Source organism: Lichenostomus cassidix, chromosome Z (assembly GCF_008360975.1).
Source record: "Lichenostomus cassidix isolate B80296 chromosome Z, HeHo_3.0, whole genome shotgun sequence".
NCBI lineage: Eukaryota > Metazoa > Chordata > Aves > Passeriformes > Meliphagidae > Lichenostomus > Lichenostomus cassidix.
Window position 1 is genome coordinate 16,621,048 of NC_139511.1, and position 27,923 is coordinate 16,648,970.

At 37.9% G+C, this 27,923-nt stretch overlaps 1 protein-coding gene across 2 annotated transcripts in view; it reads right to left on the reverse strand.

The window, feature by feature from the left end:
• Nucleotides 1–3,274: 3,274 nt before the first annotated feature.
• GDA (guanine deaminase) overlaps nucleotides 3,275–27,923 on the reverse strand; it is a 29,660-nt gene continuing 5,011 nt past the window's right edge. The window contains exons 2-14 of one of the 2 annotated variants that reach the window (XM_085041849.1): nucleotides 27,576–27,664; nucleotides 25,825–25,996; nucleotides 23,269–23,356; nucleotides 21,907–22,012; nucleotides 19,096–19,123; nucleotides 17,625–17,732; nucleotides 17,055–17,162; nucleotides 14,865–14,962; nucleotides 14,289–14,356; nucleotides 13,689–13,835; nucleotides 11,344–11,462; nucleotides 10,481–10,508; nucleotides 3,275–9,789 (exon numbers count right to left, since the gene is read on the reverse strand). In XM_085041849.1, the coding sequence (XP_084897975.1) occupies nucleotides 9,719–9,789; nucleotides 10,481–10,508; nucleotides 11,344–11,462; nucleotides 13,689–13,835; nucleotides 14,289–14,356; nucleotides 14,865–14,962; nucleotides 17,055–17,162; nucleotides 17,625–17,732; nucleotides 19,096–19,123; nucleotides 21,907–22,012; nucleotides 23,269–23,356; nucleotides 25,825–25,996; nucleotides 27,576–27,664 (1,230 nt within the window). In that variant the 3' untranslated portion in view covers nucleotides 3,275–9,718. The remainder of the gene's footprint in view (nucleotides 9,790–10,480; nucleotides 10,509–11,343; nucleotides 11,463–13,688; nucleotides 13,836–14,288; nucleotides 14,357–14,864; nucleotides 14,963–17,054; nucleotides 17,163–17,624; nucleotides 17,733–19,095; nucleotides 19,124–21,906; nucleotides 22,013–23,268; nucleotides 23,357–25,824; nucleotides 25,997–27,575; nucleotides 27,665–27,923) is intronic. The other variant, XM_085041848.1, reaches the window with a different exon arrangement.

The following is a 27,923-nucleotide window of genomic DNA, read 5'->3' on the forward strand; positions in this document are numbered from 1 at the left end:
AAGTAACAGAACCACCCAAAACAATTATATAGACATGTTTAGTAACCAGGGTGTAGTATTTACTGAAAAGGCAAGAATCTTCTTCATAAAAATCTTCACATGCTGTTGAGACTGGAAGTGGCTGGTTAAATTATGCCTGCAGAAAAGTTTAACTCTCCCAAAGCAGCACAAACATTACAGAGGGGAGCAATATGATGCAATCTTTCACTGCCTGTCAGAGCAAGTTGCTCAGACCTTTGCAAGTAGTCAGCATTGGCTTCCTTTTCTCCAGAGAGGGGCAGAGCTGGCAGGTGAATCCCCGAGGCCAAGGGAGGTGCACATCGTTGTACCCCCTGTCTTGGCAGGGAAGCAAGTGTCCAGCTGGTTTCTCCTGGGCTCTGCCAAAGACATAAAGAGCAATGGTGCCATGTTGTTATTCTTGTCCTCTAGAATAAAAGGATGAGTAAGTGTTTTTAAAGGGCTCTCATGGTTATTATGAAGTAATCCATGGTAATGTCTAATACCTTGGTTTTGTGACCTTATTCCAAGAGAAGGCTGGCTGAAATTTTCATGATCTTTGCATCTATGAGGATGCTGAGGTTGCATGGTAATCTTGGGTTTAGAAAACAAGTTACAAAATGCTTATCCTTGCTATTAGTGATATCATGCAGTTCATTCATCTATCCCACATTTGTCACCACAGTATCTGAATGTTTGTCAGGACAATTTAGAAAAAAATTGTTCTGAGTGCTCGTGGGAATAACAGAAGTGAGTATGAATCATGATCCAAAGGGATATTTTGCACTTTGTGCATCTACTTGCAGTCAAGCTACTTTAAATTCACGGAGGTCAGAGCTCATGTATGTCTGTAGCCTGATGTGAATTTTTAAACTTGTCCCAGAATGTAAAGTTCTGGTAGTGCTTACAGAATGTTCATCAGCAGGAACTCACAACTCTAGGAAAGGAGATGTCTGGGTGTGCAGAGGGTGACACCAGTGCCAGCTGTACTGCCTGCTCCTACCATGTCCTTACTAGGAATGTCACATAACATATTCTTATTGTATCCTTTTCTGTCAGAAAGGATCTATTTTAAGAATTTGGTTTTACATTCACAAGGGCCAATGGGAGGAAGGAAATGCAGTTCTCTTGCTTCTCTCCCCCTTTTTCTATGCCCTGTCTTAGAGTTACTGCTATCCTCTTCATAGTGGCTCCCATACTAAACAGCACAGTTGTACAGGGAGGAGGAAAAAGTGGAAACCTGATGCTGTAAATCAGTCTTGGATCAGGGGAAGGATGTTAGCTGCACAATACCTCTTTTAAAGTCTGGCATTATCAGAGGGCTGTTGCTTACCAGGGGATTAGGACCACTGTAGATGTCCTGCCAGCCAGCCTTGAGGAGACATGCTCCACGAGAGGCAGAAGGCCTGTGCAGGGGTAAGGAAGAGCAGCACAGGCAGGCACCCCTCTCCACCTGTCTCCCTGGGCTGCTTCTGCTGGCATGAAACTTCTCTGTAAGGTATAGCCTGGGAAATAGAGTAGGAAAAATCTGAAAGCATTTTCCCCCTCCTTTATTATTTCTTCTGCTCTTTCTTTCCTTTTCTCTCATTTTCTTCTCTTTCCTCTTTAACTCCTCAAAGCATTTTACAAAGGAGGGATAATACTGCCAACCCCTGTTCATGTTAAAGAGAGGAAAAACTGAAGTGCAGTTTATGAAGGTTGCTCATGACACCACCTCATGATTCCTCACCTTGTCTCAGTTCCACATCAGCACCTACAGCCACAAGTGGCAGCTGCTACAGGACAGCAGCAGCTCCCAAACCAGGCAGGGGCACAGCTGAGAGCTGTCTGTGCACATAAATGGCACTGAGATGGCTTTTGTATCAGAAGAAGTGCAAGTGCGGCAATTTGACTTTAATTTTATTCTCGACAGTTTGAGATGTCATTGAGATGAAGATGCCCTGGTGATGGGAACTCCCTGCTCTCCAATGGGCCTCCAGTGAGAGTTTGAGCTGAACAAGGGGGTGTCCAAGCAAGCTCCCAGACTGCTAGCACAAGGTTCATCACAGCACCAGCCTATGGAACAAGACCCATAATAACTTGAGACATGAAGTGTTCAGCATGTGCACAGTGTTATGGTGTTCTTACATACTGTGCCTGAACAGCTCTTATCCTGGTCAGTCAAACTCACTCTGTGTGTGTTTCACCAACACTGACCCATTAAGCTCAGATATAGTGAGCCAATATCTGATCTCAAATCAAGAGGAATCTTTTTTTTCTTCTCTATAGTCATGGGAGAAGACTGATGAAAATTATGTTGATAAAGTATTCAGGATTATTCAATGGTTTCTTTTTTGAGATTGCAAACTCTGTTTTCACTTGTACAAACTGTGCCTGCATCAACTCGTTGTGCTGAAACAGGTAATTGTACCCTGAGATTTACTGAGACCATACCAAAGGCTCTCAGATTTTCACACTGAATCAGAAACCCTCTACACCACAAGAACTGTGCTCACATCTGGGACTCATACTGCTTTATATAGGTACATCTCAACACAGCACTCCAGTGAAATATTGCAAAAGCATTGTTCATTGCTGGTTTTCAAAGTAAAGCATTAAGTAACAAAATTCCCACACTGAAAGCCTAAATGGGCCCTCCTATTAAGAACGGTGGTCTATAAAGTTTTCTTTCGATTTCTTTCCTCTGTAGTTTGATGACTTTTGTTGATAGCTGGTTGATGAAAATACAGAACAGCTTGATTTCTTGTGCACAAAATTTTGAGCAAGTTGGTAACAGCTTGCGCGTAATTCTCAACATTTCGGTATACAATCCCTCAATGTGTAACTAGCAGTCCTCTTATGGCAGTTTTTGTTTTAAGAAAATCCAGTTCTAGTGAGTTTCAGACCTGCTTAGACTTGGGACATTTTTATGCTTAACCTTTGAAAATTAAGGAAGTGAAGAAACACACATCAAAGGAGATGTGACTCTGTTGTTAAGCACAAGAAGCAAGCATTTCAGGACATATACTTCAGCACAAAAAAAGTAAAGTGCTTACTGAAGCACTGGCTTTGATTTACAAAGCCAACAAGTCTGGTAATAAAGATACAGCAAAAGCTGTAAGAGTTTTGAATATGAAAAAAAGATCCCCTAAAATAACATTGTACATACTAAGCAGAGTTTGCAAACTCCTGGGGTTCCCGAGGTTCCCCAGAGAACAGGGTATGTTGCTGTGTATTTTGGTCTTCGTTCTTTGTTAGTCAGTCTCTCTTCTCAAAAGTCAAACACAGAAAGAGAGGATTGGAGTAAACACAAGGCCTCTTTATTTTGTTTCAACAGTACATGACTTCCTATTTAGCATGACCAAAACCAAGCAGAACAGTGGAAATCGCATATACCATTTCTCCTAATACATTGTTCTTTCTTGAAATGCACAAGTACAAAAGGAAGGATAAATTCAACAACATTAACTCCAGTTAGGCATTTTCACATGAACCAGAGCTTATGCACAACAGGTGACAAGCAGACAAATCAGCATCAGAAAAGCTTACTCCAGCAAGATGTGAACTCTCCTTTGGGGAAAGAAAATTTGTCTTCAAGCAAGACCAGACAGGATGCAATTTACAGTCTTCAGTGGTCACTAACACTGCCCCCTGCTCCTGCAGGCTTATCTCCAGGGCAGTTTTTGTATCTCTATGTGCCTAGGAGCCCTTGGCTAAGGAAAGCCTCTGGTGACTTAAGTGCAGATTACAGTAAAACATTTTTGTTTTTGTCAGCTGCTCAGAGTTTATGGCCTAGTCCTGACTGAGTTTAATTTTTACCAGTTGACTCAAGTCATTGAGCCAAATCATTGAGTCTAAGAGCTGTGGAAATATTATCACCTGGCAGGACAGATATTTTGAGTTGAGGCATTAGGCAGGCTGGTATAAGATTAGGCAGGCTGGTATAAGATTGCCCTTTATCCATATCCTTCTCCCAGCTCCATTCCTTTACCATAGTTATTTTCAAACTAAGACTAAGCCTATGAGAAACCATGAGCCAGTGCCAGAATTAAAGCTAATACATACTTCTGAGTCATGACAAGGTCTAGGGTCTGGCATGACTTATGCATTCACTTCTGCAGAAGTGACTGCCTCTGCAGAAGCCACAAGGGACCTTCTTGTTTGGAGCACACTGATTCTGGGCATTTCCTAAAAAAGAATTTCCGCTGAAGTTTCCAGGAAACTGCCTCCCAAAAACATTGCTCAGCCTTTCCACAAAAACTAACAGTTCTATTAACTTACAACAACAGGTTGTTGTAAATGTTGCTGATATCCTTTTGGCTTCCCAAGAATTATTTTTGTTGAGCTTGTTACATTTTTTCATACTTTTCAGATGTCATTTGCTGGTTTCTCTTTTGAGAGAAGCACAAGTTGCTGCACATATAGTGCAAGGGCTTAAAAACCCCACAGCTTTAAGCCAAATCCAAGTATCCAAAAGTTCAGTATTCAATATATGATTGTGTAATTTAAAATGTGCTGTGGTCTCAGCAATGAACCTAATTTCGAAACAATCTGATTTTTAAACCAGTTTGTATCCAGTCACTTCAGTCACACCAGACTCTTTGTCCTGTGCTGGACTCAGCGATCACTGCATCACCAGGCACATGACAGGAGATGATGTTTGGGACATGAAGAAACAGAAATTTTTCACTGGGACCAGATTAATTCAGCCCCTGTTCTGGCCAGAGATAGATGTTTCACAGGACAGGTGTAGATAAAACATGATGTATCCTTACATTGTTTCTTCTGGAGCTGTTACAGGTAATTTTGATTTAAAGTTTGAAGCAGAGGTCTAGAAATTGCAAAGAGTTAGATAACTATGCCATGAGCAGGTATTTGGGCTTGTATTATTAAGCATGTAAGCAATTGCTTTGGAAACCTGGTCAGGTTTTGGACCTCAATGACTTTTAGAAGGAATGACATCCATGATTAAACAGAACATTACCTGAGAATTTTCTGATCATTTCCCACCTGAAATTTCACTGACATGTCATCTTCTTTCTAGGAGTTCCTCTGATCTATCTCCTTTCTACTTAGCAGTATTTTGTATTCTGCTACCACTCTTTTCAAATGTCTCCTGAAATACATTTTTCCCCTGTCCTTGCAGATGGTGCTGTGCAGGACCAGGAGCTGGACACGATGACCCTTGAGGGTCCCTTCCAACTCAGCTAATCCTGTGATTCTACACCGTAATGTCACAGGTGAGTTGACTCCTACCACACACCAAGGTGCAAATAAAACAGCACCATTTATTCATGAAAATCCAGAACTTTAAACTCTGTCCACCTGTTATGGATATTTCCTGGAAATGCTTAAAATAATTTTTTTAAACAGCTTGTCTGAGTAATGACATTAATACCTTTTCCTTTTAAACATGGGAAATTCTTTGAAAGAACCTGGGCTTTTTGTTTTTATAGACTTATGTATTCTTTTTAAATGAATAATCAAGAATAGCTATGTTCTCTTTTGCTCAATAAATCTGTAGATATTTAACAAGAATACCTTTTTCTACCTTTATAATGCATTGCATTATCATAATTATATTCTAAAAATTTTATTTATCTGCACTTATTTTTAAATTAAAATGTTACTATTCAAGTACATAAAACCATTATAATTTTTCCATTCATGAGTGTATAATCAGGCACAGACTTTTAGACAGGGTCATTTTAAAGTTCCCTTTTCTAACAGAAAGTCCACTTACTGAAAATTTCAGTGCAATGAAAAAATACACATTTTTCCCCCCTACAAAACTTCAGGATTGCACAAAAAATACAGCATAAATATAAACATTAGGCCAAGGCAACATTTTAAAGTGCAGAACTCCACTTGCCACACATGAATAATTTAAATAATGCTGCATAATGCATAGGCAATTCTTACTCATATTTCAAAACCTAAAGTGACACAATGAGATCAACATATAACAGTAATTCAAATACATTCTATTTATAATAAATAAGTGCTCATCTGACCATAGCATACAGTAAGCATACTGTCCCAACAAGCGAGTTCTACACAAATACCCTTTTTTTCCTTTGTCTGAATGGTGTGCTACCATTGAACATAAAGACATATTAAGAAAGAAAGATCTCATCCGCCATCTGTAAGACAACTTGTGGGGAGAGACATCTGGAATCTGTTGCATGTACATTTTTCCAGAGGTTTTATCTTAAATCAGTCTATTTATACTGCCATATGTGTCAGTTTATACTGACTGAAAATTATCCCATTATTTTCTTCCACATACTCATATCCCCTTAGTGTTCAGTTGTTTAATTTTAATTTTTTTTGGGGGGGTGGGGTGGGGAAAAGGAAGGAAGGTGGAAGAAGGTTGCTTCAATTTGTATTCACCTACTAAGTTCTGTGACAGGATGAGGACAGAGGGGGAATAGTTCAAGTTCTAGCCTCCAAGCCTCCATTAGCATTTTGGTTTGAGACAATAGTGCTGTTCTGAATCCCCAGTCATTCTCCCTTTTTGAACCTTGGTTCAATTTGCAGGGTGGTTTTGGTATATAAGAATTATTTTGGAGGAAACTACACTGGAGGCTCAGCTGCCTTACAAATACACTCCAGTCTCTGAGACAGTAAGAACCTGAGCCCATGGCTCAGCCTGCTCCAAAGTGCACATGCAGTGGGAGCATCTGTCCAAGCACACTGAATGTGTGTAGATGTGTAAGGCTCAGCAGTAACTGCTTTTATCCACTAATCCTCCCCCACTGTAACAAATACCTTTCCAAAACTACACACAGGCAGGGTGTCCCAAGGACCAAAACTTCATAGTGGGATCCTTACTGACTTTCTCAAAGTTACTTCAGAGAAATCTGGCAACTACATCCTCTATATGACCTAAAATCTTAAAATTTCCGTGCATAAGCCATCTTCCACTGAACAAGCTTTTGGGACTGCCTCAGATGACCCCCTTAACTTTTCTGGTGGTACATTTTTTCTCCATTCAATTCTAATTAAGATGATGCTGTCAAAAGACCCTCACAGTTAATTTGTTCTATGAATTCCTCCACTGGCCTCCTCAAACATGAAATTCAGACTTTCCTTCACCCCTAAGCACCTCAGAATTTAATGTAATGCTATATATATTGGTCCTTGCTCCTCCTGGGCTTGGGCATTGCAGAGTGCTGCAGGCAGCCCATGGCACTACCTGCAGGAAGAATTCCTCCTCCAGCTGAGATTCTTAAGATGATTTTACATTTCTAAGTCCAGATAGTGTCTGGATACTAGACATCAATAATCTATAATCAAAAGGTGAGTACCTACCTTGTCCCTGAAATTAACAAAAGTCAAACTGCTCACAACACAGTGAATATTCAGATACAAAGCTCACTGGCAGCAGTTATCCTAGAGAGTCCCTTTGCAGCTGGGCCAGCAGTGTAGTCCTGAGCTTGTTAAAAGTTGTAGTGTGTTCCCAATTTGCAAATAAGCAACCTGTCCACCTCCAAAAGTATTTTAAGAAGAAATGCTGAATTCCTTTCTTAAAAACACCACAAAATAATGGGAAAACAATTAAGTCAGAGACAGTTAAGACTACCACTAAAATAAATGCATTGATTTAATTCATAGCTCTGGAGGCAAAGAAGTAGGGCACTAGCATACATTGTTATACAAGGCTGTGTGATCTTTCTCCACCACAGGAAAGCCAAAGCTGAAAACCATGTGATTCCCTAAAAGGAGTTTCAAACAGTAACTGGGAGGATTAGAACATGTGTCTCACAGATCTTTGGTTTTGAAATGCGAAAGTTTGGTCAATTAAATTCATGTCAAAATTCATGAGAAAAAATGCTCCCTGAATCAGGAAACCAAGTGAAAGAGCTGAAGATTGTTATTTGCTGAACAACTGTGCTACTGTGTATGTGATTGGGACACATGAAAAACATAACGGTTGAGAAAACATCCTGATGGAATGTGTAAATATTAATCCTTAGATCTGGACTCCTAAAGCCTTAGAAGTCACTGAACATCATGGGTAGGAAGGCTGTACCTCAGCAAGCAGTGGCACAGTGCAGCAACCTGGCAGATACCTGAGCGAGCTCTGGGTGAGCGACTGCATTCAGGTGATGTCTGCAGCACATCTGCTTGTCATTCCCTGCTGCTTGGGCTGGCCCTCAGCTTTGGCAAAAAAACCACACCAAACACACTGTACTGCTTCAAGTGCCCCAATGAGCTGTTACACTTCCCCTGGATGTTATGCTGTCTCATGTAGGCATAATCATAACAATACATGAGGTCTGAAAATGCTTTTAAAGTCAGAACATTATGAGTGACGTTGGGCCAAGCACTCTCTCTGAAGTAGACATGAAGTGAAACTTTGGTGCAGTGACCTCCCTTGTTTTGTGAACAGAGGTAAGTCCTATATCCCCAGGCAGTGAGATAAAAGTGCAAAACAAGGCTTAGTGAAATCAAAGAAGTTTGACGCAGGCTTTAAAACCATATTCAACACACATTTACAGTATCTAAATACACTATTGGTATCCAATGACCCTAAAATAAAAGCTTACATCCTTTCTATTGCAAAAAATAATAGAGAAGCAATCCCCTCAAACAAATCTTACCAAAAAAAAAAAAAAAAAAAGCTCTGATAAAAAGCAGGGAAATATGCCGTTTTAGGAAAGGAAGTCACACAGATTTCCAAAACAAAAAGGGCATATTTTTTACCTGGAACCCTAGAATTGTATAGGGCTGTAATTATGGCTGCCACATTGAAAGACACAAAGAGGACATTAAAGCTGAGCTGCTTTTTTCAGTGATGATTTGCACCTCAAGTTAAAGGTGGCAATGGCCAGAAAGAGACCACTTCTCTTGGAAATTTTTTAAATGCACTCACTTCCCTTGCAGAAAAGAGAAGGGACATGATATCATCCTGTCTGAACAGTCAGGAGCAAATGAGTTTGGGAAGATACTGCAGGATGCTGAACTAGATGAAGCTGAACTAGATGAACTCCCTCTTAGTCCAGAAAACCCTCTTAATTTGTTTGCCATTATGTGGCCTGCAGAGACATCTTAGTGCCTGCTTCTAATTTAACAGAAGTTTCATTCAGCTGTCACTCAGATGAAGGTAATTCAATGGAGTGTCTGACTACAAATGACAATTATAACCCCTTTGATAAGGACCCTTATTTATTTATAAACACACACTTCTTACTTAATTCCTTTTAAAAATAATGCTTTAAATTAAATAATAATTTTTTTTAATCTCCCAGAAAAAGCTGAAAACTATTCTACGTTCTCCAATATGACACTGATTTTTCCGTACTTGGTGACAATATTATGGAAATAGCATTCTTCCATTATATTGACTACCTGCAAAATCAATTTACTAGCACTGGGTTTTTTTAAAGTCCTATGCATTACAGACAATGAGCATCTCATTTTTTCCTCATAATGCTCCCCATATTATTATTAAACAGAACAGCAGGTGCTCTCTTTAAATAAGATATTTATCAAATCCCCTAACAATGCACAAATGCTATTTTTACAAAGAATTTTAAATAGCCATTTCCTCTAGAACTGTGAAAATTTTGGTAAAGTAATTCTTGAAAGGTCTAACAGATTTTTCAAGGTTTGCAAGTTTTATAACATTAACCAAAAGTGAGGTGTCATTCCTGATGATCAGGCACTGTGATTAATCAATCTTTTCCAAATCAGACGCCGAATGATCAGCAGAACATTTTGCAAAAGAGAAATAGATTTATACAGAGCTTGAAAAAGGAACCACTTGCTTTCCAGCCACATACACTTCAGAAATATTCCGATCATCACCTGAAATAACATGGTCAAAAGAGAGATTTGCACATAAATACATGCACTGATTTAATTAATGAAGATTATACAGTCCACAAAGTCAGTTTTGGAACACATAATCTGCAATGACCTTTTCCTAGGACTAAGGAAGTCCATTTGCAGAGAAATAGCCAGGACTACCACAAGGATCAATAAACATTTTAGCAACCCGTGCTTTTTTTAAAAAATAAACATAGCATTCAGCTGCTGCAATGGTGTCATGGATTTTCTGTATACTCAGAAGATCCAAACCCCAAAAATATTCTGTATCTGTACAGAAAATGATTTATTACACAGTAGCTGAACTGGCTCAGGAACCAGCCAACAAGAAAGCTGGTTTGACCCAGACAGCTCCTCAAAAAGGCAAAAGTTCAGTTAGAGCATGGCACAGCTGTGCCCAGAGCTGGCACCTGGCACCTCAACATCACGACTCAGTGACATATTTACAAATAAATATAAGTCAATTTTTAATTATTAATGTAAAATATTAATACTAATTATCAGGGACATGTTAGAGCTTATATAGCAGTTGAGTAAATATATTTAATCACTGCAAACAAATATATACTTATGTATATATAAATAAATTTATTACTAACCCCTACATTTATTTAGATGAAGTTTGATGTAGGAAACAACAATTCTACATGAGTTGAAAATCAAAACATACCTAGATACAGGAACTTCTGGAGAGTGTCCTATAAAAAATGAGAGAAAACAAATTCAGAAAGCAATATCTGCTGTGCCAGATGATAATTATTTGAAGTTTGAAAGAAATTATAAAAACAGTTCTCCTAAATATTCCTAGTGACAGTGAAATCAGAACTTAACAGACATAATCTATTTTTTGAAAAGAAAACAAAATTTAAACATTTGTGAAGTCTTAAGGACCAGCAGCTTAGCTAAAAAGGTTTAGATTTAAACTGAAAAATAATACTTTTTACAGAACTGGAATTGTTTTCAGGCAGTCTGACCACATCTATAAACTCAAGTAACTGCTCTTTATTATCTTTTTTAAGTCAGAGAAGGTTTTTGTATGAGAAGGTGTGTACATAGACAACACTGCTTTAATGTTAACAAAAAAAATGTGCTTTTAACTCAAATTAGCCATCTTGAGTGCTTCACTAGTTTTGGAGCAGCAGAGAAGTAAAGGCAACCTAACCTTTCTCTGGCAATAGGTTGTCATTTTTCAGTCTGAACTCCAAGAATTGACTAAAACGAAATTGATTTTTCTTGGCTGCCATTTGTTGCTGCAAATAGGTAACTCTAATTGTTGTCTTGGACTAATAAAACATGCATTAAAAATATTACATGCATTTTTGCTCATGGTGTTATGTGACTGTCACTGAGGACAGCAAGGTTTTGAAGGAAAACAAACATAGAACCTCTAAGCCGAACCTCAGACAGCATGGGTGGAGTACATCCAATTCCTGTCACCGGAATAACCCTCAAGAAACTTTTTCTGTCTGTATCATGGACCTTACCCACATCATTTCCATTAATTTTTTTGTTCATCAATCCTGTTCTGATTACCTCAAAATCATCAGCAGAGAACAAGTCGAAAGGGCTGTCTGAAGCCTTCGTGTTGATAAGCAGTGCATCAAATTCTTTGCCCACCTCAAAGTTTCCAATCACATCATCTAGTCCTAGAGCTGAGGAAGAAAATAAGCTCACAAACACATCTTCAGCACCAGCCTCTTTCCACCATGTAGAAATACCTGGAAACTTACTTGAAATATTCATAAGACAAACAAGAATTCAGCGGATTATAAGGAAAACGCAAAACCAAAATCAGTGGTGAGTATGTTAGTACCTGAGTTCTTAGGAAACTTAAGAAACAATTGGTTATATTGAAAAACATTAAAACTCCAAATGGAGCAATGACATTAAGTCAGAGAAACAGTAAAGTCTACATAATAACAGTCACCTTGCTAAGGCAGTATTAGATTGCATTTCTTAAACACTTTAAGCAACTTTGAAAGGTTGTATAGGTCTATTACAACAGTAATATATCATAGTAATATTATCATAGTAACATGATAATAAAAGAGGTGTCCAGTGAGGATAACTAATTGTAATTAGTAGGAACAAAGAATAATATGGTGTGGGAAAATAACCCTAGCCAAATCTGAAGGTCTCATACCTACCTGTAAGGCTTCTCTTGTGGTCTATTATTTAGCTTTATATTTTCAAAACTTTCCTAAAAACATTACAACCTCAGGTTCTCAGGTCCACATGTCCTGAAAACCTACATATTTATATTCAGAGAGTGGGGGCTTGTAAGTGCTTAGAATACCTAAAGAGGCCATCTTGTCTCCTTAGAAATAAAGTAGGATAGTTTTAAGTTGTAGAAAGTATCTATGAATTATATAAATTTTCCCAATACTCTGAAATTAAGTTATCAAAAAGCATAACATCTGCAAATAATTTGTTGATTTGTTTTCTGATTGCTCTGACAAAGAACTTCAATCTTCAGTGAAGTTTGTGAGTGGCAGGAATATCACAATATTTTAAAGCTGTTTAAATTCTGACAAATTATTAAATATTTTGATTACCTACTGCTCCAACTAAAATGATCTCATATTCCTTCATGTTTTTGAGCAGAATGCAATTTTTAGATTAAACACAAGAGGGTGACAAGTGTTTAGGAGTCTTAACAAAGCAAATTATTCTAACAAAGAATAACTCATTTGAATTTCCACTACTGAAATTTTAAGTTTCAGTATCCAGGCTACTGTAAGCTTGTACAAGCAATTTATATTCTCCCCTTAAAACTGATTCAGTAAGGACAAAACAGCTTAAAATCAATATAAAAAAATCATACTTTGCTAAGGAAACCAAATATAGAAAAAGCACAAGAGTAGCTCAGAAGGGAAACTTCATATGAGTTTGGGATTTTTATAAATTTTCCTTTCTGGGTCTCAGCTAGTTTATGGTTACACTTTATGGAACAGTATACATCATGGGGAAAAGAACCCTTTTTTGCTCCCTGCCCATCCTCTGTCTTCTCTTTTTCCCCCATTACACTCTCCAGGAATTCAAATGCAGGCCTGAGAAGACCAGTTTGATGACATTTTCACTACATCTTTCAAACTTCCATTTATAATTCCCAATGGAGGTTTTTGACAGCTACACAGATGTTACACTGAAAAGATTTGGGACCAGTGCTTTAGCAGGTAGTGAGCTCCTTTCTGCTAACTGAAATAATAACAGGTTTTCACTTATGTGTGTATTTCCTCTCTGCTAAATCATACTAGTTCCACTAAAATTTTTAATTTTATATATTGGTATGTGCACACTGATCATGACAAAACTGGTTACCCACCAGGACAACCCACATGCTATATGACTGCATTCTGCAGATGTCTTGAACAACCAGAGTGGATATCCAGTTTACATTTTCTGCTTTTCCCTGTGTGAGGAGTGATTTGCATGATGTTTTGATTTGCGACAAACTGCTTCACTGACAGCTCAGAAAGCATGAGCAAAATTAGAAACTGATGACAAATAGAATGCATGATTTTACAGTAATTGCAGCTTTTCTTCTGGGTGATGTTGCTGAGAAAACAAATTTCCAGCTGGTACAATAAATAGACAAGCACTTACGACCTTATGACTAAGAAGTCTGAGAATCTTTGCAGAGCAATTGTACAACCCTGAAAAGCCATTGAGGTTTTGTTATTAAACTCTCAACTTTAATAGAGTACTCTTCTCTAATAAGCCCAGTATGGGTATGAGAGACTGATGGATTATCTCTGCCCACCAGCTAGACTTCACTCTAACACCAAAAAATCCATGAATCTCCTGTGAAGGCAGGGAAACATATAATAGAAAAGAGTTGTGCCCTCTGTGTGCACACAAAATAATTGTCCTCTTACCTTGGCTTCCTCCCAGAGTGGCAAGCCGGAAAGCTTCTTCAAGAGTTAGTCCTGTCTCATTCACTTTATTGATCTGAAGGCTATTAGATGCCATCATTGTTTTCCTTATAGCATCAAGCATAGAAGCTGAATATCCACCAGCAACATCTGGAAGGGATCAGAGTCTTAGAAACAAGATTTGGACATAATTCTCTATGTCAGATTTCTAAAAGCTTTAATTAGAAGTTAAGAAGAGACATATGTGGTAAACCCAACAAGTTCTACTGCTAAGAACTGTCTCCAAGGCATAATTCACAACAAACATGCTCTCACACACAGTCAGGTGAATAGAACACAACACAAAAACAGAAACGTGAAAAGTCATGGTTCAAGCCCTGTTCAAGCTCACAACAGGAAAAAAACTCTTCACTAATTTTTTGTTTTCTTTTTAAACAATTTTGGACCAGCCCTAGATTTCAATACTCTAGACTACCTTACTCTAGTGAGGAAAACAAAGGACGACCAAAAGGTCGAGACATGCTGATTTTTAAATTTGAACAGGTGAATGTTTTTGTGTCTCCCAATAGTTTCCAGAAACCACTTTTACAGCAAACTACTAACCTGTGCCAAGACCAAGCTTCACATTGTGCTCGAGAACCTTTTGCACATTTAAGACACCACTGCGCAACCTGGATTGGAAGAATAAAAATGTGAGATACATGCAGAAAAAATTCAAGAAGAGCAGGGCTGCAGAGCCATTTTGTGACAAAGACTCTCCTTTAACACGTCCAAGATTTGGTTTATTATTCACTCTGGCTGGGTACCATGCAGTATCTCATGTCTGTTCAATAGAAAGAAGACTATATAGTCCACTCCCCCAAAACATGAGCACACTGTAGAGGGGAAGGGAGATGCCTTGAATCTACCATTGTGTGGTCAAACCCTGACAGATTTATACAGATACAATATAGATCTATTTGCAATAGCTAGACTGAAAGACCACAAGTCAGTCCAGAGCATGCTATGCAGAAATGGATGATGAATGGTCATGCTCAATGCAATATGTCATTCATGGTGTAATGAGATACCATACACACAGCTTTGCAGTGGTGGCATCAATTCAGGGTACTACACAAACAACAGCTTTATTTAATTATACACCATTCTTATTTTCTTTTTCTTTTTTTTTAAACTTACGAAAAGTTAGAATTGGGGCAATGTGAGATTGCAGCTCCACGAAGACTAAAAAGTTTCAGCTCCTCTTCAGAAAGATGACAGGCATGAGCCATCACTGTCTAAAGAAAAAGAGAATCACCAATTTAGTCAATATTGCATTTATTTCTGTGGCTGTGAGTTTTGCTGCACTGCTTTAAATAACCAAAAAGGAAACATTATCATCCAGTGAAATTAATGCACTTCTTGAACAAAGCTATTAAAACCCATGAGGGAAAAACTCTGATTAACTTCAGCATGCCCGACATATCATTCCTTCAGCTTTCTTTCAGTTTTTAATGTAAGAATACAGGGTGCTTGCTCTTTCAGTGACTGCTGTGACCTAAGAGCTTCAAGGAAAAAAAGCAAAAACTCCCTAGTTGTCCTAGCTCTGTAGCAACATATGTAATTTATATTTTGTAGCTAATACAGAGATTAAGTACTGGGGCTAGGAGTACATCAGCTGCAATGGAAGATGTGTGAACTCCTAGCATGTTTCCCATTGACTCCCTAAATGTTTGCATCATGGGAGGAGAGAGAGAGATTAAATATACTGAAAGTAAAATAATCTGATTTTTTACACAACTGATAAATTACTTTTATTTCTTAGCCTACACAGCTGACTTTAAAAATAAGTTCACAAGCAAAGCATAGAAGTATAGGATAGGATAATTTAATAGTACATAAACCAATTATTTCCACACAAATCTAACTGGCATTACCTCATATGCCAAATGCCCACTGAAAGATAAGAGCAAGAGCTCTGTTAGATCTTGCAATCTGCTCATAAAATTGAGAATGGCAGAGACTGTTTCCACTGAGCATCTCCTAATAGCACTGTATCCTTGCCATCTCTGCTCATCAAGCTCAATGTAGCTGAAAATGCAAGGACAATAGCCACGTCTTCAGTTCAGAACCTACATGTGGTAGCTGCTGAAGCATATCTCTGCCAAGCTGTACTGTTTTTTAAAAAGAAAGATATATTTCAGCAACAGCTCAAAAAACTCCTTCTTTTGAAACACAAAAAAAAATTGATTTGATGTCTTAGTTTGAATTGATGAGGAGAGAAGAATATCTGATGTTCTGTTATGCTTGTGTTTAACAGAATGCCTTCCCAAGCAACCAGGAACCTGACTCCAGAAAGCACAAGTAACCATTTCCACTTGTGTCAATACAAAAGTCTGACAGAATTAAGACCTGCACTTTTGCAGCACAAATGTGCTCTTTAGAACTCACTAACACATCAAATCAGCATGCAAAGGACTGTGCTAGAAAGCAAAGGTTAACACTGTGTGCATATTTCAGTAGTACATATTGATTTCTCAAACAAAAAGGACTGTAAACAAGTAATTTACTGGGGTACAATTTCAAACACAGAAATGGGGGTTCAAAAGCTAATTCCCAGAGTGTTTCCAGCTTCCCCTTGTGCCTCTGAAAATTCTCTCCTAAATTTTTTAATAACCTTTACTGATGTTTAAGTACTCTGACTGTAGTTAGGTTGTTCATATCCACTTTTGCATGGGCACTCCACTATCTAATAAGGTATGCCCTAGCACTCCAACCTGCAATTACTGTGGGCAGGTATATTACAGTTATCTCATCAGCATAAAGCTTTAATGAATTTCAACTCTTCAGGCTAGTGTACCTCTCACAGCTTGGTAAAATCAGCTGGTAAAATGAGATGAGAGCGTGTTTGCATAGCCAGAGCAGTAAAGTGCACCAGTCTGCAAGTGTGGCTGATGGTCAGAATTCAACAGGGAGGGCTGCTTCTCCACAGGAAAAGTGAAATTGATCCTGCCATAACACCACAGAAGAAATCTTCAGGCAAACCAGTGTGCAAGAACATTGCAATGTAAGGATAACTGGTTGTTGTCCAAGAATTACCATTTCCTACATGATCAGCTTTATGCAGTCTCCTAATCCCACTGACCTAATTCTCTTTGGAGCCTTTGGAAAATTGATAAGGGAGCATAAAATATGTTTATTTTTCACCTTCCCGAAAGTTCTTAGGAGCAGTGTGGGATTGTCTAATGATCCAACAACTCAACAGGGAACACAAAATGAATTTTGCTGATGTCACTGACCTTGACAAAACAATACAGATTTTTCAGGTAAATACAGTGAACAATCATATTCTCTACATGGATTATTTTGGGGAAGTTTTTATGTTGCTACCTTGCTGGTTAGCAGCTTGTTTTTATCATATAATTCGGTGTAATTCTGGTAGGCAGGAAACATGTTCTCCACAAGTTTGACTTCTTCTTCATTCTCACTTATGTGACTCTGCAATACAGAAAATGCAGAGTTTAAACAACACTGAATCTGACATTACAACCTCCTGAGCATTCTACACATTCACAGAAAATAGTATTTGTAAAGCCTGTAGTTAGATTTAGTCGTTGGATTCCTTTTTATCAGACCCAAAGAAGTTTTCATGGGACCCAAAGAAGCAGCTCCATTTGTTCCATTAAAAGAGATATGTGATGGTGCAAAGAGATATGAGATGGTGCACATGTCCATCCCAGTTGAGTGGTGACACAATGTCCCACTTAGTTTTTGAAGGATGTTAAAATAATAGATGAGTAATACATTATATGATTGTGAGGTAAAAGAGAGAGCCAGTCTACAACAGTGTGGATGCTGAGATCAGGGCAGCAGACAGGTAGCTCCTCCTGAAAGTATCTTCAGATGGTCAGCATGCTGGATGTCCACATTTAAATTGCACAGTGAGCTCTCAGAACTCACCTGCACGCGGAGATCATGAGTCTGTGCTAAATCACCAAGTGCACTCAGCAAGTCTTCTGTGCAGGAGGGGCCAAAGCGGGGGGTTATTATAGGCTGTACTCTGGGATACTGGAAATAATAAAAAGACAGGTTTTGTATTATACATCTATATTTCAGTAACCAGAAGTAAGAGTAGCATTTACATGGCAATTATGTTTTGTCTTCATTGCTTATTTCTTACTGCATCCTTGTCAACTCAAATTAAGCTTTATGATCATTTCCTTGCCTTCATTAGACATTTCATAGCAGAAACAGAGAATTAAAGCAGGGATTTATTAAAACAATTTTATTGAACCTTATGAAAGGATTTGTTTTCATTAGAACTCTCAACAAATCACTGAGATTTTACTAGTCTTCAGCAGCCCTGAATACTATTTGCTGACAGTTCTATATGCATGATGAGAAATAAGTCCGTTGAATGATCAGATATTTTTCAGTCTCACTTCAGTGACCATTGAAGATATAATCATGCAAAACAGCAAGTTTCCATAAAACCAAACCCATTTTCCTGTTCAGCCATCTCTACTTATAATAGCAAAAAACTGTCCCTATACTCCCTAGATAGGAAGAGCAGCAATATAATCAGATATGCTACACAGCAGGAAACAGTGCAGAAGACATCAACACTTACAAAGCTTTACACTTTGCACCTCTAGATTAAAATTTTCAGTAAAAATGGTCAATAGCATTACAATTCTGCCATCAGTCAGAGGCAAGAGCTGTGCACAAGCCACTAAGTGATAACTTGGACTGCATTTCCTTGCATTATCTCCCAGAAAAAAGGAGCTCAGGTCTTCACAAATTAGCCAACTCACTCTTGTAATACATATGGTTTAGGCATTAAACTCAAGGCATCTGCTCTGGAATATTTTCAGACAGAATGTCAAAAGAAGCCACTGAAAACTAAAGGCTGATAGGGAAAGTACTACTGCTTGTAGTATTGGAGTATAAAACTATCTTCACCACAGCAGTGTAAGCCTAAATTTCTTTAGAAATACAAACTGTAAGACGTGCTGACCCGAAACACTGATTTTATAGTGGATTAGTAACTCCACTGAAAAAACCATGACTTCTGCTGGTGAGAATTCTTTTCATTAGTCTACTCACACATCACAGAGTGATAATTCCACCTTTCTTTAACAGAAAATTGACCTTTCTAGGAAGCCAGGTATTTCAAACTCAATAGAGAAACACACAAGACATTGCTCTGCTCTGAGCACAGAAAACTGACTTTACACTGTTACAAGTCCATTTCTCAACGTGACTAGCAGAACATTTTTCAGAGTGATGACATCTGTCCATTACACAGAAAGATGTATATTTCTTGATTTGTCACTAAGACAACAGCTTTGGATGGCAGGATTAACTATTTCATATATGCACAAAGCATCTTCTGAATACAGATGTGAATGCAAAAAAGAACTCTACTTACTTTCTTTTCCAGTAGTTCATTAACAAACCTGAAAAAGAGTAGAAATAAAATTGCAGTTGCTATAAATCTGTCCTCTGTTATGAATTATAAAAAAATATTAAAAATATATACTTGGATACCCTGTTAAACATTGCAGACATACATCATTTTTTTACAAAAAGCTAAGCCAGATTTTCATATGAAATAAAAAGTGGGAACCAAATGAATTCAGGATAGTAACACTAAATTATGATAGTTTTGACTTTGACCCTGAACATGCAGACTATTCTTTTTTTCATTTGCAATAACTAGCCTTAGACCAGCAGTAATTATTCTGAGTTCTCCCTGAAAACCAAACATATGCTGCATTAAGTGAATTGAAAATATAATTATAAGCTACAGTTGCCATATTAGTGAAGGAGAAAACAAAACAAACGAATATTTACCTGTTTATAAATTTAAATTGCAGTGCCAAATTCTTTTAAAATCCAATTTGTAAAGATGCAGCAGTATTTTACATCTTACAGTAGATGCATATGTCCTTGTTCACTTAAAGAACCCTTGATTTTCTGGAAATGCTTATACAAATGTTAGAGTACAGATGATCTATTCTGAGAAATAAAGATTTACTGACTCTTTTAAATAAAACAAGCTATCTCAGACCTCTACACAAAACCCAAGCAGTCACTACTGACAATGCAGAGAAGCAACTTAAACTTCCTCTGCCTTTGGAGGGGGGAAATTCTTTGAAAGCCCATTTGTGCAGTGTCTGTACATGATTTCCAAAAGCCAGTTTGAGATGCTTTCTGGACAGGATCTCTGTGAATTTTTATGCCATCGTTTGTAGCAAGAAAACTGCATAATTTTGATTGCAACACACATTGTAACAACTTTATCAAATATCTTCAGAGGGAAAAATAAATAATACTAAAGGCTAGATTCATAGCACTGAAGGTAGTGCTAGATCACCAGAGGAACTTCTGCAGTGACCAAAGAAGTTTGAGCCCGCCATTGTCTAACTTTGGGGGCCACAATGCAATGTGAATGAGATATCTGCCTGTCTCCCTCTTACTGATTAACCTGGTGTAATAAAATATTCACTTGAGCAGGAGTCTTGACAGAAGTATAATGCTCAGGTGACAAACCAAAACTTCAACATGGCTGTTTTCATTGTTTTTCACATTCTTTGAACACTGTTGACCACTTTGGTACTGATGAAATAAGATGAAATATGTTTAGCAAATATAACCTATAGTTTGTTGGCTTATGTACTTCTCAACGAGGAGAGAAGTTCAGTTTCAAATCACTGTCTTCTGTAGCAGAAGAACAGACTTGAACATAGCATCTCATCTCTACAGGTAACTGCAACTATTAGTACCATATATTGTAATCTAGATTTCAATTCCCATTTTATTATTTAATTATTTTTATTATTTTATTGAATCCTCTTTGACAGAGAATGGTAGATGCAAATCCTTGACTTGAATTTAAATTAAATATATGAAGCACTTGGAACTGTATCTTGTTTTCATGCATACAATATAAATATTTCTGCAGGTAAACTATGAGTAACTGAAATGAGTGTAGTCCATTCTCTAACATTTCTTAGATTCTCAAAAACCCCAAACAACAAAAAAACAATTGAAATGTTGCCCTCTTAAAGAAACAGCTTTTTCCTCCTTCTGCAACTGTATAGCTGTGATTCAGGTAAGTACCCCAAGATCCATGCCAAGAAGCACACAGCTCTCTTCCCTGGACAGTTCTGGAGTACTTGTGGCAACCTTTCACCCAAAACTGAGAAACAGTTCTTATTACACAATCAAAAAGGAATGAGTTGGAGGCACAAGATAGATATTTAAAAGACAGCTATTTAGGTAATTCTGAAACTTTTAAAACTATCAGATCTGGAAGTTCTGCTGCTTTCAGGCCCATTTGGCAGGACTTGCACTGTATTGTGAAAACTGGGGATTTACATAGAGGAAACCAAATATTAGTAGAGTGAAGGTGTTTTAGAAATACCTTTAAATATAAACACCGTTAGAAATTCATGACCATTTTTAACTTTCATTGTTATGCTTTTAGCCTGACTTGTAAAAATAAGATAGTGACCTCACACAACTGCTGTAAGATATTTATATTACTCTTAGGTGTTTTCTCTTTCAGCATGACATTTGACACATTTATACAAGTAAATAAATAGTCCCATGAGAAGAGCTGTATGTCTGCTTAATCATTTTCTGAGCATGGGTGTGAAAGACAAGAGAAACATAAGACAGTAGACTGCCATACTCCAGTCTTGGTTCTCCTCCATTGCAAACACTGCCTTGATTTGATTCTCCTTCACTCTCTCAGCTGTATGTTGGAGTAGTTTGACTGGTGGTGTGATGGAGAAGAGATGCTTAAAATAGGGTGTATGAAAGCTGACTCCTACAACCTGCACAAAGCCTTAACCTTAGTGGTGGAAGGGAATAGCTCAGAAATTAATGGGGACAAAGGAGCTGGCTGCCACCTCACCATTGTATGTCAGGGCACATCACCTCCACACACAGGACTGTGAAAGGGAAAAGAGGAGGTAGAAAACACACGTATTATCTCAAACCCTAGATCTGTGGCTTCTCCCTGTCTTTGGAAAAGCCAGGGTGATGCTACTTGGGCTGTGCAGCAGCTGGGTACACAGGAATTGCCAGAACTGTAGGGGACATTACTGTAGGAAGAAAAACCATGTTCCTAATAAATTCACACCTGCAATCTCCTAGTGAGATTCACATTCGCTTTTCAGATGTATGAAAAATCTTATCTTAAAAGGTTATGGCATCAATTTTATCATTTTACCGTTCTGTCTCTTGGACACAGTCAGCAGTAATTTCTCTGTATTGTGGTACACTGTCATTCATATCCATGCAGACTTTTCCAACAAATGCTCGTTGACCAAATTTATCTGTTGAGATGCATGAGAATATAAATCTCAGAATCACTGGTTTTCAGAAACCACTATCAAAGCTCGTACTGAAATTAAAAACTAAAGCCCACCCACCCAGCTTCATTTAAATGAAAAGAGTTTATGTTCTTATCTCTAAGTCAGGATCATTCGGGTGACTTTTAAGGATAAAAAGAAAAGATGAAAAAAGGAAACAAACACTTAAATAGGAGCACTCTTCCACATCAGTAACCAACTTTATAAATGAGAACTAGGTTACTGTAGTTTAACCACAAGCAGAATTCATAATGGTAGTGTATGAAGATGGCTGTGAAATAGAGGATGAGAAACACAAGCATCAAAGTATAGTAGATGACATCAAGCTATAGTAGATGACTGCCTGGAGATGAGAAAAGGCACAAAGACCTCAGTAAATCATCTCTCCTTAAGAGAAAGGAACAAGACTGCTAACATGCCTCCCACATGCAGTTAGAGGGAGAAATTTCCAGATCTGTTCTAGCCTCTTTTTTGAGATTTACCCATGCTAGATGAATAAATCAGAATTCATGTGTAAGACATACATATAATATTCAATTCTAAGCTGTCAAATGTGTTTCTAAACCAGATCTCTTTGTCCACTTTTATTTTTGAGTTGTTGCGTGCAATAGCTTCAAAATTTTCCTTCTAAGTCATAAAGAGTAGGTAATTTTTGATGAAACCTGAAGTTCTTATTAAATTTCTCTGCTTTGGGAGCTATCTGGGCCTTGAGAAATCCTGCAAGAACCAGAACATTTTCAAACAGCAGGCATTTGCAACTGTGAAGGGAAGGTAAGGATAAGATTCTGATGCAGCTTCCACTTCTCCAGTTTCAGAGGGTGTGTGAAGATTTTTGACAGTGATTATCAGCTGAAACTTCAGAGTACCAGGAAATTAATGCACTGACTAGGCCTCCTGTCTTTCAGTTCTTTTAAACCTCAAATAATAAAAGATTAGAAGAGCAGAGAGCTGCAGCTGGAGAACAAATCCAGCAGATCTAATTCAGGCTCAGGCAGCAGCAGATTTGGACTGAGGAGACAAGCAGTAGCAACAGTAGGACAGAGGTGCTTCAGTGAGCAAGGGTAACAGGTGGGGCTTGGGGACACAGTGTGATGGGAACAATGAAGCAAAAACAAATTAGGAGAAACACAGATCCCTAGCTAGCCTAAAACTCCTAAATTCAGCTTCTTTCAGCTACTATGATCCACACAATATCCTTCAAAATTCACCATTAGTCTTACCTGTAATTTCAGCAAGAAGAAGAGAACTATCAGTGTGAATTGTTGCAAAGTAGCAAGCTGTAGTCGTGCCATTCTTTAGAGTTCGTCTCTAAAAAAAGAAATCAGTTTCAACTGTCTGGAAAAAAAAAACACTAAAGCTGCCAAAATGCAGAACAGGCGGTCTCATTTCAAACCGCAAGAACATTTAGTTATTGTGAAATTGTGCAGTGAGGTGGGAAGGTAAAATACAGATTTTTAATTTCACAATAGCTTCTTTAAGTCAGATTGTTAATAAATACAGAAATTCCTCACATAATTTTTGCAATGGCTAAACCCACAGAAACCAGTCTATATTCCCTCCCCCAAACTGGAAATACTCCAGCTTATATTTAGAAATACAAACTAGTAATTTTTGTTATTTCCTAGTTACGAAAGGCTCTCCAATATTCACAGTGAAGCACTGTTTATCTAGTATTAGCAAAGCACTGCTTTTGGGGACAGTGGCAGCTCCCTGATCTAGCTGGAAAAACTAGTCAGGTTTTCGTGTATCAAAACCCTTTGCTGTCCCCAAATACAAAGTAACAAACTTAACTGTAAAAGCAAACTGAGTACAACTGCTCAGACCATAAGCTAATTATTTATCTTTTATAGTGTTTGAATGGAAATGGTGGGTGAGACCTCTTCATATCACTTTTGGGGAACATAACAGTAAATAACTAGCAATTTTAGTTACATTAATTCATGATGAAATTTGTAGCTTCTCTTGACCTTGGGACTGATGCAAACTACATTGACTACTTATCCAACACACAGGTTTAAACTACATTTTTGGATTCTGGCTGCAAAGTAATTTCAGAATTTTCTTTAGGTTTTTTTAATGAGATAGAAGGTGGGACACCCAACACAAAATCTGAGAAATGCTAGAACTCATTATGTGGCAAACATGAAGCCAAGCTCTTTCTTTTCCTTACAATATTTGAATGAAAGCCTTTAAGAGTTCCAAAAATGAATGTCAAAAATAACCATGTCATTACTGAGACAAGACAATTTGTCTTTCTTAGCTTTAAAAATGAGAATTCTCTACTTCTGAAATCCTAACAACATTGTTAAATGAAATCCAAAACATTCTGTTTCCAGATCATCAGCACGAAGAGGAGGTTCCAGCTAAAAGCAGGCAAAAGTCACCTAAATTATTTCTTTTGCTGAGTATAGAAAGTGATTGTTGGAAACAGGATTCTGATTTGAAAAAGATCCCCTGTGTTTTCAGTACAACTTCAAAAGCACAATGATAGTTGTGAAAAAATATCTGGTCTATGCAGGTTTAGTCCTGTTTCTAACAGCTGAAGGTTATTATTTGCCCCATCAAACACTGTGGAGGGACTGATGTTCTCTGTCTTTGGTGGGGAAGGTGTTTTCCTGACCCTGTTTCATTGGGCACACATGGGGAGAGCCTACCTAACCTGTGTTCAGCCTCCCACAGCCAGCTTCCACCTCTCAGTGGCAGCTCTTTTCCAGACGATATGGTGAAACACCTTGCAGGGTGAGTTCTTTAGCTGCACTGGGATCCCCCAGGCTGCACTGTAACTGTGTGCTGAGGCACACAGCTGGAAGATGAGGTCACCTCTGTGCTTTAAGAGCTGAAGGCACGTGTGCTTGTCACCAGAGCTTATGACCAAGCTGCTCCTACATGTTTTTACCATGGCAGATGGCAGAAAGGAATTTCTTTATAAATTTGTGTGGAAAGGAACAGTGTAACTATTTATTTCAGATTAGTTATTTTATTATGTTGACAACAGATGCTGTCACAGTAACAGGCAAATGCAAGGCAAATTATGCTGGCCAAATAATTTAATCTGTTTAAGATATTTCAGTCCACATATCAAAGGACAGATTTCAGTTATAGGACAGAACAAGTACTCTGCAATGTGACCCAGCAACTTGTTGACCATCCAGTGGACCTTAAAGCCCTTCATACTGCTCAGAACCAGTCTAGCTCATACAGACTCTCTTTGTCCCACAATTCCACTGAGAGACTCCATCTAAAGCCTCTGCAATGAGAGACATTCCTATTACAAGAACTTTAGCAGAAGAAATGTCATCATTTACTACTCCAAAACACCCCAAATTTGTCATCTATGAGAAGCATCTTCTCTTTCATGTAGTTTTTGCAGAAGATGATTTCATAATTGAGGATTTTTGTGCAGAAAAGGAAATAGCCCCTGAATTTTACTTTTTATTACAGTGCTTGGTTATCTCTGCAGAGGTTGTCTGCATCTGCTGGCTGTACTTATTTTGAGAGTAGTCTTAAATGCTGATCATCGTATTCACAAAAGGTGATAAACAAGCTAATTGTTAACCTTGTGATTAAATTAACTATATTTCCAGCAACAACCGAACAAGACTGGAACTAGTTACAGACAATCTTGGCTAGCAATTAGAACAGTGGCTGTGTTGGCTTTGTCTGGTTTCCATGACAGTGAAACATGGTCTGCACTTCATGCTGACCTTCTGAAAACATACCTACATTACACAAAAATGAATGTCGCCAAGTAGGTAAATGTCGTTTGCAGGACTTACAACAACTCTGGTGTACACTTCTTCTGCAAAACCACTGTCCTGGTATCTGGCTTCTGTTGGGAACGTGTAGGAAGTCAACCACTGCAAAAGAGGCAGGTCTACTCTCGTACCAGTAAATGAGTACTGAGGGGCATGAATATGTGTATCAACCAGTCCTGGCATGAAGAATTCACTGCAGAAGGAAAACAAAATTATAATAATACAGAATGCCTCAAAATTCTCCAAGGTAAGTAGCTTTGTTTTAAACAGTATATTTGAGTAAAATCCACAAGAGTAAATGCCAAATACAGATTAACCTGTCTTTTCCAGCATCAGCCTATTAACTCCCACAGTACCTTTACCCATTGTTTGATACGAAGCAGTTGAGTAATACCATTTACACAACCAAATATATATATCTAACTGTGAGAAAAACAGTACAGGAGCATGATGAATCCAGTTGTCTCTAATATTGACCCACCCTAAATGCCAACAAATAAAGGCAGGCTGACTTCATAATAGCTGAACTTTCTCCACTGTAGAACCCACTGAAAAACAGATTTGTACACAGTCTTGCTTCCTAATATGGATATACATGGAATGCCTCTAGCTTCCAGACCATTATATTTACAAAATGTGACTTTCTATGTGTCAGCTTTCCTTTGTATTATTTATATGTCTATATAGATATATAAAATCAATGAATTTCAAGGTTTAATGGAAGAACAGACACTGTGTCTAGAAACACAGACACAGACACAGGTGAAAAAAAGCTCTGCTCAATATCTTGTCAGAAAAGGCATATTTCCAATGGAACTGTAAAACTATAAGCTGTCGTGCAATGTTCATGCAATATCAGAGATTAATACAGCAACATTACTAGGAAGTTGCTCTAACTATTTTGTTTTGTGCTGGAACTCCTTACTGCATAACATTTCTCTCACTCCTCTTTCCTTCTCCCTGACTGCTGAATGAACTGAATATTATATCTCTTTTTAGTTCCCCCTCTTTCTGTTTTCTTCGTGGCTATAAATGCTGAAGGTCTTCCTCAATCTGATCCATATTTTCAGCATCTTCCATTTTCCTCAGGCTTTTTCAAGAGAATACCTGATGATTCATATATACTGTATGATTAGCCTTTCAACAAAGCATCCACATTTTTTAACAATTGTTTATTACAAAGAGGCTGCAGCTCTCAATTCTAAGCCACAAGTCATTTACAGTGCTATTTCATACAAAACATAGTAGATACAGTCCAAAATTTTTTCACTTTACCATTAAGACGCGGATTTCACTGGCTGAAGAAAAAAGAAATGCTCTAGCTGCAACATAATGAGAACTCAAAAGCTCTGTGTTTCAAATGTTTAAATCTTCTAATTGTATTAATTTTTATTATGGAGTGAGTCAAAGTCCAAGTAAATGGGTTTTATACCTGCAGTGTCAGTGTACCTGCATTTTCCAAGTCTAGAGTTTCATGTTAGGCACATGTTAGGCACAGCTCACTGGTAACAAAATGCATATAAAGTGTCATCTCAAGAAAGAATGGCACTTACTTCAGTGAGCACAGAAGTGATTATGCCTGAAAATTAAATATGGCGGTTTGTTCTGTGCAATATACATCAGCCAACATTGAAATGAAGTTTTGCCCATTAAATTTATTGGCATTATATGGATTTAATGTGCTCCCTGCCAAAATGTATGCCAAAGACTCGCTTTACCTCACTCAAAGAATAAACTGCATTTGCTGAAATTAATCTAAATAAAACACATACTGTTTACTCAGTTGTCTTATGTCAGATGTTTTGAACCCCCATGTCTCAGCCAGTTGCTCTAGCTGATCAGCTTGTTCCATAAACACAATCTAAAAAAAAGAAAACATAGTTAGGTACTTCTTTAAACATGCATCCCACATCAGCTTTATGTGAAGGCAAAACAAGTTATGTCTTACAACCAATTTTACACACTTGCTATGAAGGTGTTAGGTTTGCATTGAAACACTTGTTCTTCCTGACTATCAAGCCTGATTTTGAAATACCTTCTCATAATCCGGTGAACAGCCGCACCCATCTTGTAACTTGCAATAAAACAATTAATTCCTTTTCAGGTAATACACAGGCAGA